This window comes from Corylus avellana, chromosome ca7 (assembly GCF_901000735.1).
Source record: "Corylus avellana chromosome ca7, CavTom2PMs-1.0".
Classification (NCBI taxonomy): Eukaryota; Viridiplantae; Streptophyta; class Magnoliopsida; order Fagales; family Betulaceae; genus Corylus; species Corylus avellana.
In genome coordinates, this window is record NC_081547.1 from 18,129,594 (window position 1) to 18,143,959 (window position 14,366).

Below are 14,366 nucleotides of genomic sequence, written 5' to 3' on the forward strand. Positions count from 1 at the left end.
CAGCCCCTTATAGTCAATGCATGTTGCACACTGCACAACTTTATCCGCCAGGCTAGCCGTGATGATATGTTCTTTGAACATACCTTTCCTGTGAATCTTGGCAATGGTGCTGATTACAACAACCCCTACGACTTCTCTGATGAAGCTGCTTTGATCATGGCAAACACTAGGGACCAGATTGCGCAGTTGATGTGGGATAATATCCACCCGCCGAACTGACGTGGGGTTGGGTATTGCAATGCAACTATGGCAATATTCTTGTTTTGATAGCCTACCGACAGTACTGTTTATTATTTTATGCTATATGATGTGTCATGGGACAATTTCTTTTGTGTATGACTTGACATTATAGCACATTTACTTGTGCTTGAATATGTGTGTAAGCGAAGTGTGCTGCGAACATGCTATGTATGGGCTTGTCGGTTGTGGACTTTTATGTCTGTCGTTTTGGTACTTGCTATGTATAATTATGTCGGGTGTGGACACCTATTTTATGGCTACCTTGTTTTGGTACTTGGTATGTATAATTAAGTCGGTTGTGAACTATTATTATATTTCTATTTCATTTTGGTGCTTGCTACGTATAATTACGTTGGTTGTGGTCTTATATTTATATCTATTCCATTTTGATCATTTATAAGTATGACTATGTCGGTTGTTGGACTTATATTTTACATTTATGTCATTTTGGTTGGCTTTATCTATGTGTTAAGACTAGTTATGGAACTCGAGATGCAATGTACATGTGGTGCTGGACCGATGAGATTACTCGTTTCTAGAACCGACAGGAATTACATGCGGCGCTTTTACAAGTGTCCCCTATACAATGTATGCAATGTTTTTGCTTAACCTAGACAATAATACATGATTGCATCGTTTCACTTACATTGAAGGAAAAATTATTATTGGCTTTTGAAATGAAATTCGTATAAATGATTTGTTGGTTATTTTCACGTCTTGTTTGTCACTTTTCATTGACAATTTTGCACAATTAGATGTTTACATATATTTGTAATCTTTGAACTACTGGGATAAGTATAACAAACATGTTAAAAAGTCGTATGCATTGTCATTATTTTTTTTGTGGCCCTAAACATAATAGTCGCTCTTCACATTAAGACAACACTAGATGACTTGAATGAAGTACTTCAACTATTAATATGCATTTATCGTTTAATACATTGGTATTCCGTCCATGATCGACTGGTGTTACTGCAGAATCATCCAGGTAGTTTCCATTGGGAAGATGAGCTACTACAAAGTTTGTCGCCGCGCTCGTCCCAGCAGGGGCGAGCACATTGGGAAGATGAGTTGTTGGAAAATATGTCACTGCAAAATCATCCAGGTAGTGTCCATTGGGAAGATGAGTTATTACAAAATTTGTCGTCACGCTCATCTTAGCAAGGGCGAGCACATTGGGAAGATGAATTGTTAGAAAATATATCAACACAATTAGACGATATCTTAGAAGTGGGTGTACATGGTAATAGCGGTGCATTGGGCAACCAATGGCTCAATAATGCTATGCGATGCTGTTTTGGTTATGTCGTCTGCTGTTTAAGTTGCCTAGGAGTACTCCTACTAGTGCTCTTATTTGCTTAAAGTGCATTTTGGTGACATTGCATTAATGGTAACCGGTTGGTTGTAGTTTGTTGTTAAACCTACAAGAAGGATAATTTCTGTTTATGGTAATTGATCTCTTGTTAGTAGGGTAACAGTAATGCATCATTCAGTATTATGTAGTTGGGGCGAACCATTGTTTGTTTAAACCTATTGAAGATGGTTGCCTATTTTTTGCATTATGCATATATCATCTATTTCGACAATGTAATAGGTGTAAGCATATTTGTTTTTAGTCCATACGTGTAGTGAGAGACACTAAGACCAAGAGCAATTTTATTATTATTATTATTATTATTATTATTATATTTTTTTCATAATTTATCTTATTTCATGTAATTATATGGATTTAAGATTTGTTTAGGATTTTTGTTTTTTTACCCTACACCAAACAGGTGTAAAACACAATTGGGGAAGCCCAACTTAATTGCATAAAAATAGAAGAACTTCCATTTTGGGTACTGTAGCATGCAGTAGGAGTCTTAAAGGTGCTACCGAAAGTAACTTTTTTTTTTTTTTTTTTTTAAATAATGTCTTAAATATTATTTTAGTTGGTAAACCTCTATTTGTGAATCCAATGAAAATCCTCCAATGATTAATACCAATCATTGGCAATCATTTTTTATTTACACCTAATGTTATTGTAAAAATAAGTACAAAAACAATTTTTATCACATTATAAACTTATTTTCACATAGAAATCTGGAATAGAATTATTTTGAAAATCAAAAAATAAGAATTTGAAAACAAAAACGAAAACATGCCTATCCAAACAAGGTCTTAAAATGCTTAAAAAATCCTTCTTTAAAATCAAAATAAAACAAAAAAACAAAGTGAAAATCAAAATAAAGCCGACCCAGACCTGGTTGTATCCGAGATATCCAGAAATTTCTTTCTCTTCTCTCTTTTTTTTTTTTTTTTTTTTTTCACTTTGTTCTTTTAATGGGGGTTTTTTGGGCATTTTTAATAAAAGAATGAGTGAAATTAAAATGGATTGAAACATAAGATACTAATATTGTAAATTTTTAAACTTCGAAATTATAATTAGGGAAAACTTCACTTAAACCCACCCCTTAAATTGTCATCACTTTTGCAATGTCTCCCTAAAGTTCAATTTCACTTGATTTAGAGTATCAATCTTTCAATTGTTTGCAATCTCACCAATCTATTAATTTTTTCCAAAATACCTCCATTTGTTTTAGAAAAAAAAAATTCTAAAGATTAAGGCGTTGGTCCGAATTTAACGATATGTGCAAAAATATCCATGCCTCAATCTTTGCAAAAAAATTAAAAATATTTTTCTATAAAAAATGGGGTATTTTGAGAATTTCATTGAGATTTAATGAAAAATCCTAATGGATGGAAGATATTAAAAAAATTAAAAGTTGGATATACTCAATTGAGGGGTTTTACACTTTAGAAAAACATTACAAAAAATGTGACAGTTCAAAGAATAAGTGAAAGATTCCCCTTATAATTACAAAATCACTTATATTTTGAGAGTATGACTCAAGTTTCTCCTAGAAAAAAGAAAAGAAAGAAAGCATTAGTGAATCTTTGATATCATACTTTATACTCCCAACTCTATACCATATATGCTTCTCCCACACGTCTTTGTTATGATTTGACTCAAAGACGTCGAATCAAGCTCCATCAGCTCGCAAATAAAATATAGTAAACAGGAATGGGTAACAATAATACTGTAAGCATAAGAATCACTTATACTGTTTTTTTTTCTTTTTTCCCCTATGGAAAGGAACTTTACTTAATAGAGGAGTTAGCGTGAAGAGCCCAGAAATCATATATATATATATATATATATATATATATATGTATGAGCCAAAACTTTTTTCAGAAGTGGTTTAAAATTGCGACATGTGGTATGAATTCATTTTTTTTAAAGATTAAATTGGTTTTTTAAGGAATAACTTTTTAAGAGTGAACCAATTTTTTCTTTAAAAACCAGTCATTAATTAGCATCATTAATTGCATTAATTATATTTCAAGAGTTTTCTACATATAAATAATAAATTATTCAATAAGTTAAGTATTATTAATGTCCGAATCAAATAAGGAAACAAATAATATAAATCAAATTATTATGTATTTATATGTTTAGTCAATTTAATCTGTATATTAATACGTTTAGGATTCTAAAAAAAAAAAAAAGGGTCATATATATATATAACCTAATTATATTTCAATATAATTAATTGTGTTAATCATATCTATATATTTATATGACGTCATTAATTGCGTTAATTATACTTCAATATAATCCACATGTCATTAATTAGTGTCATTAATTGCGTTAACTATATTATAATCCATGTATTTTTCTTGTTAATTATATATATATATACTTTTTTGTCAGATATATTTTTTTTAATTTAAAATGTGAGATATATTTTTATATGTTTTTTTAACTTATAAAGAAAAATGATGTTGTTAGTATTTTTGTTGGCTCAATTCGGTTCTAAAATGCAGAGGCTACAGTTCATGGGTTCAAACACTGATATAAAGTGCTCAGAATCAAATCTCCACCGTTCATAATGTAGATTCATGTGTCAATAAATGTCCCTACAAAGTTTCAGCTCAATCAGACCACAAACACCCATCGATCAAATATGTTGATCAAGGACCGACGGAATTTCCAAATTTTTGATGATTGCTAATTTTCACCGTTTGTAGTCCCTGTCCAGACAGGCCCTCCCCCTGTCTGGACAGCAGTTCCATAAACGTTGTTTTTGCTCTGCAAGGCCCTGTCTAGATAGCCCATTAACTTGTCTGAACACCAGTACCTATTATGCTCAAAAACGTATTTTTAGTGGGCCCAGATCTAGGGTTTGATGTACTAATATATATATCATTATAGAAGAGAGAGGCATGGATTTTAGAACCCTAGAATTCGTGTGAGGCTTTGCCTGAGTGATAATTTTGTTGTGAGCCAAATTGATTACTCTTAGAGGATTTTTGTTAGTTTTGATTGTGTGCTTAATTGAAGTCTATTGAGTTTGATAAAGGAGAATCACGTTGAAGAAGATTGTGAGCGATGAGACAAGTTGGAAGCTTGTTGATCTTATAGAGCCAAAGTCTTGCAAAGGGTTGTAAGTGTTCCTAGTATGTGTAATCTCTGGATAATCTTTAGATAGTGATTTCCTAGGTTTGGCTGCCCCGGAGAAATTTTACTTTTAGAACGTTTTCTAAAAGATTTCCTCTTCGTCACCAAAATCTTTGTGTTTGATTTTACTTGTTTTTGGTGATTGTTTGCTTAGATTTAAATATCTGTTAATTCCGCATAAAATTGTGATATTTTCTCTTTTAAGCGTTTTTCAATTGGTATCAGAGTAGGTTCACTCTGTGAAGGATTAAATTCCTAAATGTGAACTTTGTTTCTTGTTTAAGATGTCTCAAACCCTTAACACTGTGACTAATTTTAATGGATCAAATTATGGCTATTGGAAGTCCCGTATGAGATTTTCCTAAAATCTATAAATGTTTGGCATGTCATTGAATCAGGATTTAAAGCTCCAGATAAGCCGATGGCCGAATGGTCTAATGTTGAAAAACAAACTCGTATGGTGAATGACAAAGCTATGAATGCTCTATGCTTGGCAATTTCACAACCTGAGTTCTCCAGAATTTCAAATTGTGATAGTGCTAAGGATGCATGGGACATCTTAGAAACTACGTATGAAGGAACTAATCTTGTTAAGGCTTCAAAACTTCAAATGTTAGTTTCTCAGTTTGAGGATATTAAAATGTTAGAGGATGAGACATTCAATGAATTTTTTGATGAACTTAGTGAAATTAGAAATTCCATGATAAATCTAGGAAAGAAAGTTTCTGACACTAAGCTTATTAGAAAAGTTATGAGATCACGCACTGAAAGATTTAGAATGAAGGTAACTGCAATTGAGTCATGCACTAATCTTAATACCAAGAGGATAGAAGAGTTAGTTGGTGCTCTTCAAACTTATGAGTTTTCCTTGCCTCAACCTAGGAAAAATAAGGATGTTGCCCTTAGAACTCTTAGGAAGAACTCTGATGAGTTATCTGATAAGGATTCACCAGATGATGAGGAACTTACCTTGATAGCTAGAAGGTATTTTAGGAATGAACATAGAATTTTCAAGAAATTTGGAAAACAAAAAGAGAGTACTCAGGATAGAAATAAAAGAGACCCACGTGGTCCAAAATGTTATGAGTGTTCTTGCTATGGCCATGTGTGAAAGGATTGTGCTAACCTCGAGAGTAATAAGCCAAAAGATCAAAAGCCTTCAATATTACATCCTATGATTATGTGGAAGAAACTCCTAATTATGTGGCATTTGTTGCATCCTATGATTCTGATGATTCTAATCAATCAGATGTTCAGAACAACTTAACGGAAAAGTTTTCTATGCTTAGAAATACTAACTTAAAAATTGTCAATGATGTTAAGAATCTTGAGCTTGAAAGGAATAATTTATTGAAATCTTTGAGTGATTCACATGCTGTTTGCAATACTCTCAAATTTTAAAATCATGTGTTAATTGCTAAAAATAAATCCCTTCAAAATGATCTGTTGCATCTAGAAATCACTTGAGTAAATTCTCTAGTGAAAAGCTTGATAAAATGTTGCATATTCAAAAGCATTATAGTGACAGATCTGGCTTAGGATTTGATAAAACTGCATCTTTGTCTTCTAACCGTGCTTCTACTTCAAAGACTGTTTTTGTTAAACCAGTGAAAGTAGAAGAATCTTCAAGTGAAGAAAAGCATGTAGTTGCTCCGGCTCCTCAAGATAAAAAAGGTAAGAAAATCTACATTAAGCCTCATGCATCTTACCCTACACTTAGAGTCGTGCATCCTCCTAGTAAATTACTTTTTCAAAGGTTTGTCCCTACATGTCATCACTGTGGAAAAGTGGGTCACATTCGACCTCACTGTTTTAATTTGAAACCTCATGTGCATATAAATGAAAATTTCTATTCTAGGAAAGAAAGTGAGGGTTTGGTTATAATGATGAAAGAAATGTTATCTACGCTAGATAAGTTTGAACAAAGTCATAAGTCTAGACCTAAGATTTCTCAAGTTTAGGTTATGAAGGATGATACAATTCACCCCTTGAGGGGGAGTGGTGATGATCTCACCTTATGTTAGGTGAGTCACCCACATGCCTAGGATTGATTTTCTTGCATATCTTTGCATATCCTAGAGCATATTGTTCATTTTGCATTGCATTTTTGTTTTATTTGTTTTGAAATTGTCTTTTGTGTGTGTGCATTTCTTTTGTGAAAAATAACAAAAAACAAAAATATTTTACTTTGATTGTTGTTCTTTTCTCTATTTTGTCTTATACACCTAGTTAGTCCATTAATTTTTCATGTTGCTTTTATGGATTTAATTCCTTGCGTCTTGGAATGTTCTTAATATGCATGAGATAAAAATTTGTGTCAATGGACTTGTTTTTGTGGTTACCTAAAGCCTGAACTTATGTGGTACATTTTGCTTATGCTTTATTCCTTGTGCACATTTAAGCTTAAATTGAGGTTTTGTTTCACTTTATTTGTGAGGTCTGTTAGGTAATCATATGAGATTTTTGACTAGTCATATTTTTCAAATTGACCATATGCTAGTAGATCTTATGGCTTATAAATTCATGCTTTCTCTTCTGTGATCATCATCACAATTTTAAGGACACTTTCTCATAGAGAAAAGTAAACAAAATAGTGAAACAAATAAAATCAAAAGATCATATTCCAAAAGGAATTTATTTCACTGTGTCAAACTTGTGCAAATTGTTTTACAAAGAGAAATGTATAGGATGAGAGTGACTCGACCCTAGTATGATAAGGTTTGACTTTTGATTTGATATACTTGTCAAAACCTCATGGTGGTGAAACTTTATCCTCATTTTGTAAGTTGACCATTTTTCTTTTTGAATGGCTTACACACACACACCACACAAGCTTGGGTTAAATGGAACATTTTTCTTTGCTTGGGTTAAGCAATATAAGTTTCTTACCATTTCTAGTCTCATATATATTTTGCATATTTGGAGCATGTTTGAGATATTCATTGTGCGATACATGAGTTGTTGATGTGTGTTCATTGGACTTTTGAGGGGGAGAAGTCTTCTTCATTTCAAGTTTCTTGTTGTTATTAAGTCATGCATTGAGGGGGAGTTTTGTTTATGCATTTCATGATCTTGCATTTTATACTTCTTGTATTTTTTTTTTTAAAGTTTTGATCATGAGTATTTTTGTGTTGGTGACGCTCTTATTCCTGTTCTCCATATGTTTGATATGTCTTGTGAAGTGTTTCAGGAATCCTTTTGTCAATTTGTGACAAAAAGGGGGAGAAAATTGGATTGACAACAACCGTTTATTATGTATATCCTACATTTTGGTTGTCTTTGGATTCTGCTAGGTTCTATCACCGAATTGCGAAAATAGGAGTTTATTAGTATTTTTATTGGCTCAATTCAGTTCCAAAATGCAGAGGCTACTATTCACGAGCTCAAACATTGATATAAAATGTTCAGAATCAAATCTACATCGTTCATAATGTACATTCATGTGTTAATAAACGTCCCTGCAAAGTTTCAGCTCAATCGAACTACAAAAATCCATCGATCGAAGATGTTGATCAAGGACCAACGGAATTTCCAAATTGCTGATGATTGCTGATTTTCACCATCTGCAATCCCTGTCCGGATAGGCCCTCCCCCTATCCGGACACCCAGTACCTATTATGCCCAAAAACATATTTTTAGTGGACCCAAGTTTAGGGTTTGATGCATATATATATATAAGAGACACGGAATTTAGAACCATAGAATTCGTGTGAGACTATGCTTGAGTGATTATTTTGTCGTGAGCCAAATTGAATCCTCTTAGAGGATTTTTGTTAGTTTTGATTGTGTGCTTAATTGAAGTCTATTGGAAGAGTCCGATAAAGGAGAATCACATTGAAGACGATTGTGAGTAAGGAGACAAGTTGGAGGCATGTCAATCTTACAGAACCAAGGTCTTGTGAAGGGTTGTAAGTGTTCCTAGTGTCTGTAATCTCTAGATAATCTTTTGATAGTGATTTTTTAGATTTAGCTGCCACAGAGAGGTTTTACTTTTAGAACGTTTTCTAAAAGGTTTCCTCCTCGTCACAAAAATCTGTGTGTTTGATTTTACTTGTTTTTGGTGATTGTTTGCTTAAATTTAAATATCGATTAATTCCGCATAAAATTGTGATATTTTCTCTCTTAAGCGTTTTTCAGATGTGTTTAAATTTTAAAATTAAATTATAATAAAGAATCTTGTGGATTATAAGCTACTACATATAAAGGGAAGGTACATTTCATATGAGCATGCTTTTAGAATAACGGTAAAAACAGTATCTTTTTCCTTAATCCAGAGCTGCTTTTCCCGGAACCACTAACTTCTAAGCCTTCAAACCTATTAACTATATGAAAGGACAAACAGACACACACAGACAGGGAGAGAGAGCGACTGCGCTTAAGTTCACGACTTTTTCAAGCTGATTTATAAACCAACCGAGAATACGTGATATTTTAAAATTTTCAGTGGGAATTTGTTTCATACTGGTTATAGTCCATCTGTTTCCACACAAAGATTCATATATACTGGCTAGCTCCTTAGCGTGCTTTCTTTTCTGGGTCTTGAGCTAATTTAGTGGATAAGAGAGCTGTATTTGAGTTGTTGATGAGCTTTCATTTTTCCTGTTGAGTCATGGGTATGAGGTAAAATCCGAAAAAGTTTAATGTTTTGAGTGAGGGGGAGCAGGAATTGAAGTATATGATGGCCAGGATTGGATATGAGAGGTGGGGATCAAGATTGGTTGGAATATTTGTGATTGCTTTTCTTGTTATGGCTTCAGTGCATGTGTCGGCAAGACAAAGAGCTTCAAGTAACAAAGTGTCTGAAGAGGTTGAACAACCTCATTATGTAATCAAAGTGTCGAAGCCTGCTTCTCCATGGGGTCATCAGCATGTTTGGCCGGTAATAGACATGCATGTTTGTTAATTTGTAGGTTTTTTCATGGGATTCTTAAATTGATTATTTCATCTTACTCTGTTTGGTTGCAAGGGAAATCTTTCCTTTTTTACCGTCGGGTCCTCTACAAGTAATTTGCCAAGTTGACAAAGCTTTTCATCACATTAAAAACAATATATGCTCTCTCCCATTTCCTTGTTTTCATACTTTTTTTCCTGCAAATTACCCAGCGGATACAGTTTTTCACTTATTTACTTTTGCTTGCTCAAGTACTCTTGCTATTGAGTCTACTCATGGAAGTTGTTTTTATCGAAAATGTTGAGAAATGGACAGGACATGAAATTTGGCTGGAGGATTGTGGTGGGTACAATAATTGGATTCTTTGGTGCAGCGTTTGGGAGTGTGGGAGGGATTGGCGGGGGTGGAATTTTTGTTCCAATGCTCACCCTGATTATTGGGTTTGATCAGAAATCATCCACTGCTCTATCAAAATGTAGGTATTCTTCTCATCACTGGTTTTTTTTCATTGCTTTTTCATTTATTTCTGTCACTCAAAAGTTAGGAAGCCCAACATCTTTGGTGAGATCTAATATACTTTTGTTTACTGCTTCCTTAATTAAGCTTTCTGACAGTTGACAGTTCATCTTTTGTTTTTGTTTATCCTAGATTAATTTTTATATAGTATCTATTCGATTCTTATAGAGGGTGTTTTGTTAGATTGGAGCTTGAGAGCGGTTTTCATTTGGTGTATATTATATTCTTATTTATCACCAAGGATTAATTAATTTACAAAAGTTCGTTTTGCAAAGCTTCTTTGATTGGTTTTAGTGAAGAATCTGTCAGAAATTTTGTGTGGTGGTGTTTGTTTTGTCAGGTATGATTACGGGTGGAGCAGCAGCAACTGTGTTCTACAATTTAAGGCAAAGGCATCCTACACTTGAGCTGCCACTCATTGACTACGACCTGGCACTTCTATTTCAACCAATGTTGGTGCTGGGGATCAGTATTGGAGTTTCTTTCAATGTGATTTTTGCTGAGTGGATGATTACAATCTTGTTGATTATTATCTTCATGGGTAACAGTTGTTTGCATTGCACTCTTTTTCTCCACTTTTTTCTGTTTTCTTTCTTCATGGTCTTGCTGCCCTGCAGGTATGGCAACCAAGGCTTTCCTCAAGGGTGTTGAAACATGGAAAAAGGAAACCAGGACTAAAAAGGTTGTCTAAAAGACAAAAACTTTGCTTATTCGATCATGTTCATATTTAGTTCATCCTCCTTCCTCCATTTCTTACTTGTTTTTTGGTTTTTAGGAGGCTGCTCAACGTTTGCAATCAAATGGTGAGTTGATTTTTACATTTTCTGTTCTTTCTTTTTGCTTCTTGAGGTCGTCTATCTTGGTGAATTATTTTCCCACTTTAATATTCCATTTTATCAGGTCTTGGTGGTGGAGAGGCTGAACCCAGAACTCTACCTGAAGGCCCAAGCAACGGCAGTGGTACAGAAACCAAGGCCTCTAAAAGAACAGAGGTAAGAACGCACAGTAATTTGCTTCCATTTGATTGATGATTTTCAGGAGTACTCACTTGTGCAACCTTCCCAGGTCTCCATTCTGAAGAATATTTACTGGAAGGAAGTTGGAGTTCTTGTTGCTGTCTGGGTCATAATCCTTGCATTTCAGATTGGCAAGGTTTAACTTCCAGTTGCTATGTGTTACTTTTCATCATAAAAGCCCAAATTTTGGATTTTTTTTTTCTTGAACTAATGAGGATACTTCTGTGTTGACTTAGAATTACACAAAAACTTGTTCACCGGCATATTGGGCATTAAACCTGCTGCAGGTACCTTCTATGATTTTAATAAGTGGACAAATGTCTTATGTCATTATTTTCCTTCATTAGTCAAATTTGTAGCACAACACCGACACATGAGAAATGCTACGTGTACTTCCAAGTGTGTGGCAGTGAAAAATCACTGTGTATCGATATATCATATACAGATCTCAACCCGTTTAAAATTTAATGATGATTTTAACTGTCACATTAGAGAGTAATAAGTCCATGAAAGTGCATATAGCATTTCTTTGATTTTTAATTGGACGGTTGAAAAGCAACTGGCTGACTACTTTTCTTTCTTGTCTGTCAGATCCCTGTGGCCGTTGGAGTGAGTTCATATGAGGCTGTTAACCTGTACAAAGGGCGGAGAGTGATTGCTTCCAAGGGAGAGGGAGGCAAAAAATTTCGAGTGCATCAGCTGGTTCTTTATTGTGCCTGCGGCATTGTAGCTGGTGTGGTAGGTGGGTTGCTTGGTCTTGGTGGTGGCTTCATTCTTGGACCACTTTTTCTGGAGCTGGGAGTCCCCCCTCAGGTGCATTGATGCTTCTCTTATAACTATAGTAACACATGTGATGCAATAGTCTGTGTTTACTTGTCCACTAATGGTCAATTATACCCTCATTCCTCTAATATATATATTTGTTAATGGAAAACCTCAAAATTTGAGCTTGTGTTTTTTCCTAGTTAATCCACACCCGTCCAAATGGCCTTCTATTATTGGTGTTAATGGCAGCCCTGATTGGTATTTTTTGCATCAATAATTAGTGGGTGATAATCATGCTAGGTTAGCAAAACGTAAAGTCAAATGAGAAATGAGTTAGGCCTCCCAAAACATCACATCTACCTCTGTACAAAGCCAAAGCATCTTGTTTCTAAGAAACTTTAGAAGGGTTTACTTCACTCGGTGGTAAAGTTGGGATCCGGATCCGGCTTGTATGCTTTAGTTAAAACTACAGCATATATATGCTGTTAAAAAATTGAAGGATGAGGATTTAACTAAAGTAATTGAAGGGCACAGATCTTTCATAATAAATACTAATTTTCTCTTTCATCCATCACTTTATCTATCTATTGATATTTATTGTGAGAGATTTGAACCCTTCAATTTTTTAACAGCATGCATGCTGTAGTTTTAACTACCGCATACAAGTTGGATCCGTAAACTTATACGCATTCACCATACCGACTCCCGACTCAAGGAAAAACGTTAGCCATATTTACACTATCACGCTAAAAAGACAAGGGTCGTGACATTCACTTTGACCAATCAAAACTGGACATTTAGATTATACTTTTGGAGTTTATTCATATAATTCCAGGACTGACTTGTTTAGAATCATCATTTTTTAGGTGTCGAGTGCCACGGCCACATTTGCCATGACATTTTCTTCATCCATGTCTGTTGTAGAATATTACCTTCTAAAACGCTTCCCAGTTCCTTATGGTAAGCGATATTGAAGATATCCTAGCTTCAACAAGTAGTAAAGGCATCAAATATTGTTTTCATATATATATATATAGTTGAACATTTAGATTTTGTACTTGTACGTTGCAGCGCTCTACTTTTTTGGCGTGGCAATCATTGCTGCTCTTGTAGGACAACATGTGGTAACGAGGGTGATCGCCATATTAGGGAGAGCATCTCTGATCATCTTCATCCTAGCGGGCACAATATTTGTGAGTGCGATATTATTAGGTGAGTGCGGCTCCATCTTCATAGATTTCATATAATGAGATTGCTTCAATTATTTGAACCATTAATGACACTTTTGGTCCTTGTTAAACAGGGGGGATTGGCATAGCACACATGGTTGAAAAGATTAAGCACAAGGAGGACTTGGGATTTGAAAGCTTATGTAGATATCATGCTTAGTCTTTGAAGTTTTTTCCATATCAATCTTTCTGGCATGGAGATATTCTCCCTAGCTCTGAACTTCTCATACTTAGGAATCAGATTCTTTCGTCCCTGAGATTTGTAATTTTACTTGGGACATGCTTATTTGAATTATGGTGTCTATCTTGCGTACATCTATACTTATGAGTTGACATGCTTCCTTCACCTTTAATTAAAAAAATAATAATAATAATAGTGAATGGAGCATGCCCACTCAGTAAAGATGTACGTAAGATGAACGCCAGAATGCAAATAAGCATTTCTCTTTATAACTTTCACATGATACTCAAACATATGGTCCTAAAATTAGTCCTCTTGTACTGCATGTAAGGCCCTGATCCCACAATGGGTACACAATGAATATATTTCTCTTTTATAATTCCTTTATAAGTATCTGTCTTTAACGTGTTTCTAGAGGATAGCTCAATCAGCTGTGGACCACGTCTTATAAAAAGAAAGTTATTAGTTCGAATCTCACTCTCTCAATTTCCTTTTTCTTGTATAGACATGTCAAAAAAAAAAAAAAAAAAAAGTATCTGTCTTTAAGAATTCCCACACGTTGATCAAGGCATCTATATTTTTTTATATGTATGTTCTATAAATCATTAGTCATTCAACAATTCAATATCCACTTGATTAATTGTAAACAAGACATTTAACCAAGTACTACAAAATTCTAAGTAGTTCACTACAAACCATAATTACAACAGTTACTTCTTAATGATTACCTCCAAAAATTTAACAAAATTTTTAAGTCAATCTAATTGAACTACATATCATATTTCTCAAAACTAGCATTTCACCAAAATACTTCAACTAGAAAGCAATTTCTCGCTAAGCTCCAAAATCTTTAATTTTCCTCGGGCCGGCTAATATCAAGTCTCTGATATCACTAAGAAAGTCTAAATATGTGACACAATGGTATTTAAACCAGCAAAACTGTAAGCAACACCAACAAATTTCACGTGACATTACAACATCTAAGATACAATCTTGCACCGTAATATTTTTTTCTTTTTAAATGCTA

General features: G+C 34.1%; 1 protein-coding gene across 3 annotated transcripts; it reads left to right on the top strand.

Annotated features, from left to right (window-relative positions):
* The first annotated feature begins 9,014 nt into the window (after positions 1 to 9,014).
* Positions 9,015 to 13,721, top strand: LOC132187776 (sulfite exporter TauE/SafE family protein 3-like). 3 transcript variants are annotated; one of them, XM_059602205.1, is made up of 12 exons: positions 9,022 to 9,620; positions 9,948 to 10,107; positions 10,489 to 10,689; positions 10,766 to 10,830; positions 10,924 to 10,951; positions 11,049 to 11,140; positions 11,214 to 11,300; positions 11,401 to 11,451; positions 11,756 to 11,977; positions 12,796 to 12,889; positions 13,001 to 13,141; positions 13,233 to 13,721. In XM_059602205.1, exons 1-12 carry the CDS (start codon positions 9,417 to 9,419, stop codon positions 13,316 to 13,318), a joined length of 1,431 nt encoding a protein of 476 aa, XP_059458188.1. In that variant the 5' UTR covers positions 9,022 to 9,416; the 3' UTR covers positions 13,319 to 13,721. The 3 variants fall into 3 exon arrangements, with proteins under 3 accessions (XP_059458189.1, XP_059458188.1, XP_059458190.1); XM_059602207.1 differs by lacking the exon at positions 9,022 to 9,620 and having other exon boundaries at positions 10,024 to 10,111; XM_059602206.1 differs by lacking the exons at positions 12,796 to 12,889; positions 13,233 to 13,721 and having other exon boundaries at positions 9,015 to 9,620; positions 13,001 to 13,135.
* Positions 13,722 to 14,366: the final 645 nt, after the last annotated feature.

Bases quoted from the DNA above. Each gene is read 5' to 3' on its own strand.
- LOC132187776 (XM_059602205.1), top strand. From the start codon at position 9,417: ATGATGGCCAGGATTGGATATGAGAGGTGGGGATCAAGATTGGTTGGA. The intron at 11,452-11,755 runs GTACCTTCTATG...CTTGTCTGTCAG, and splicing joins GGGCATTAAACCTGCTGCAG to ATCCCTGTGGCCGTTGGAGT. The intron at 11,978-12,795 runs GTGCATTGATGC...ATCATTTTTTAG, and splicing joins AGCTGGGAGTCCCCCCTCAG to GTGTCGAGTGCCACGGCCAC.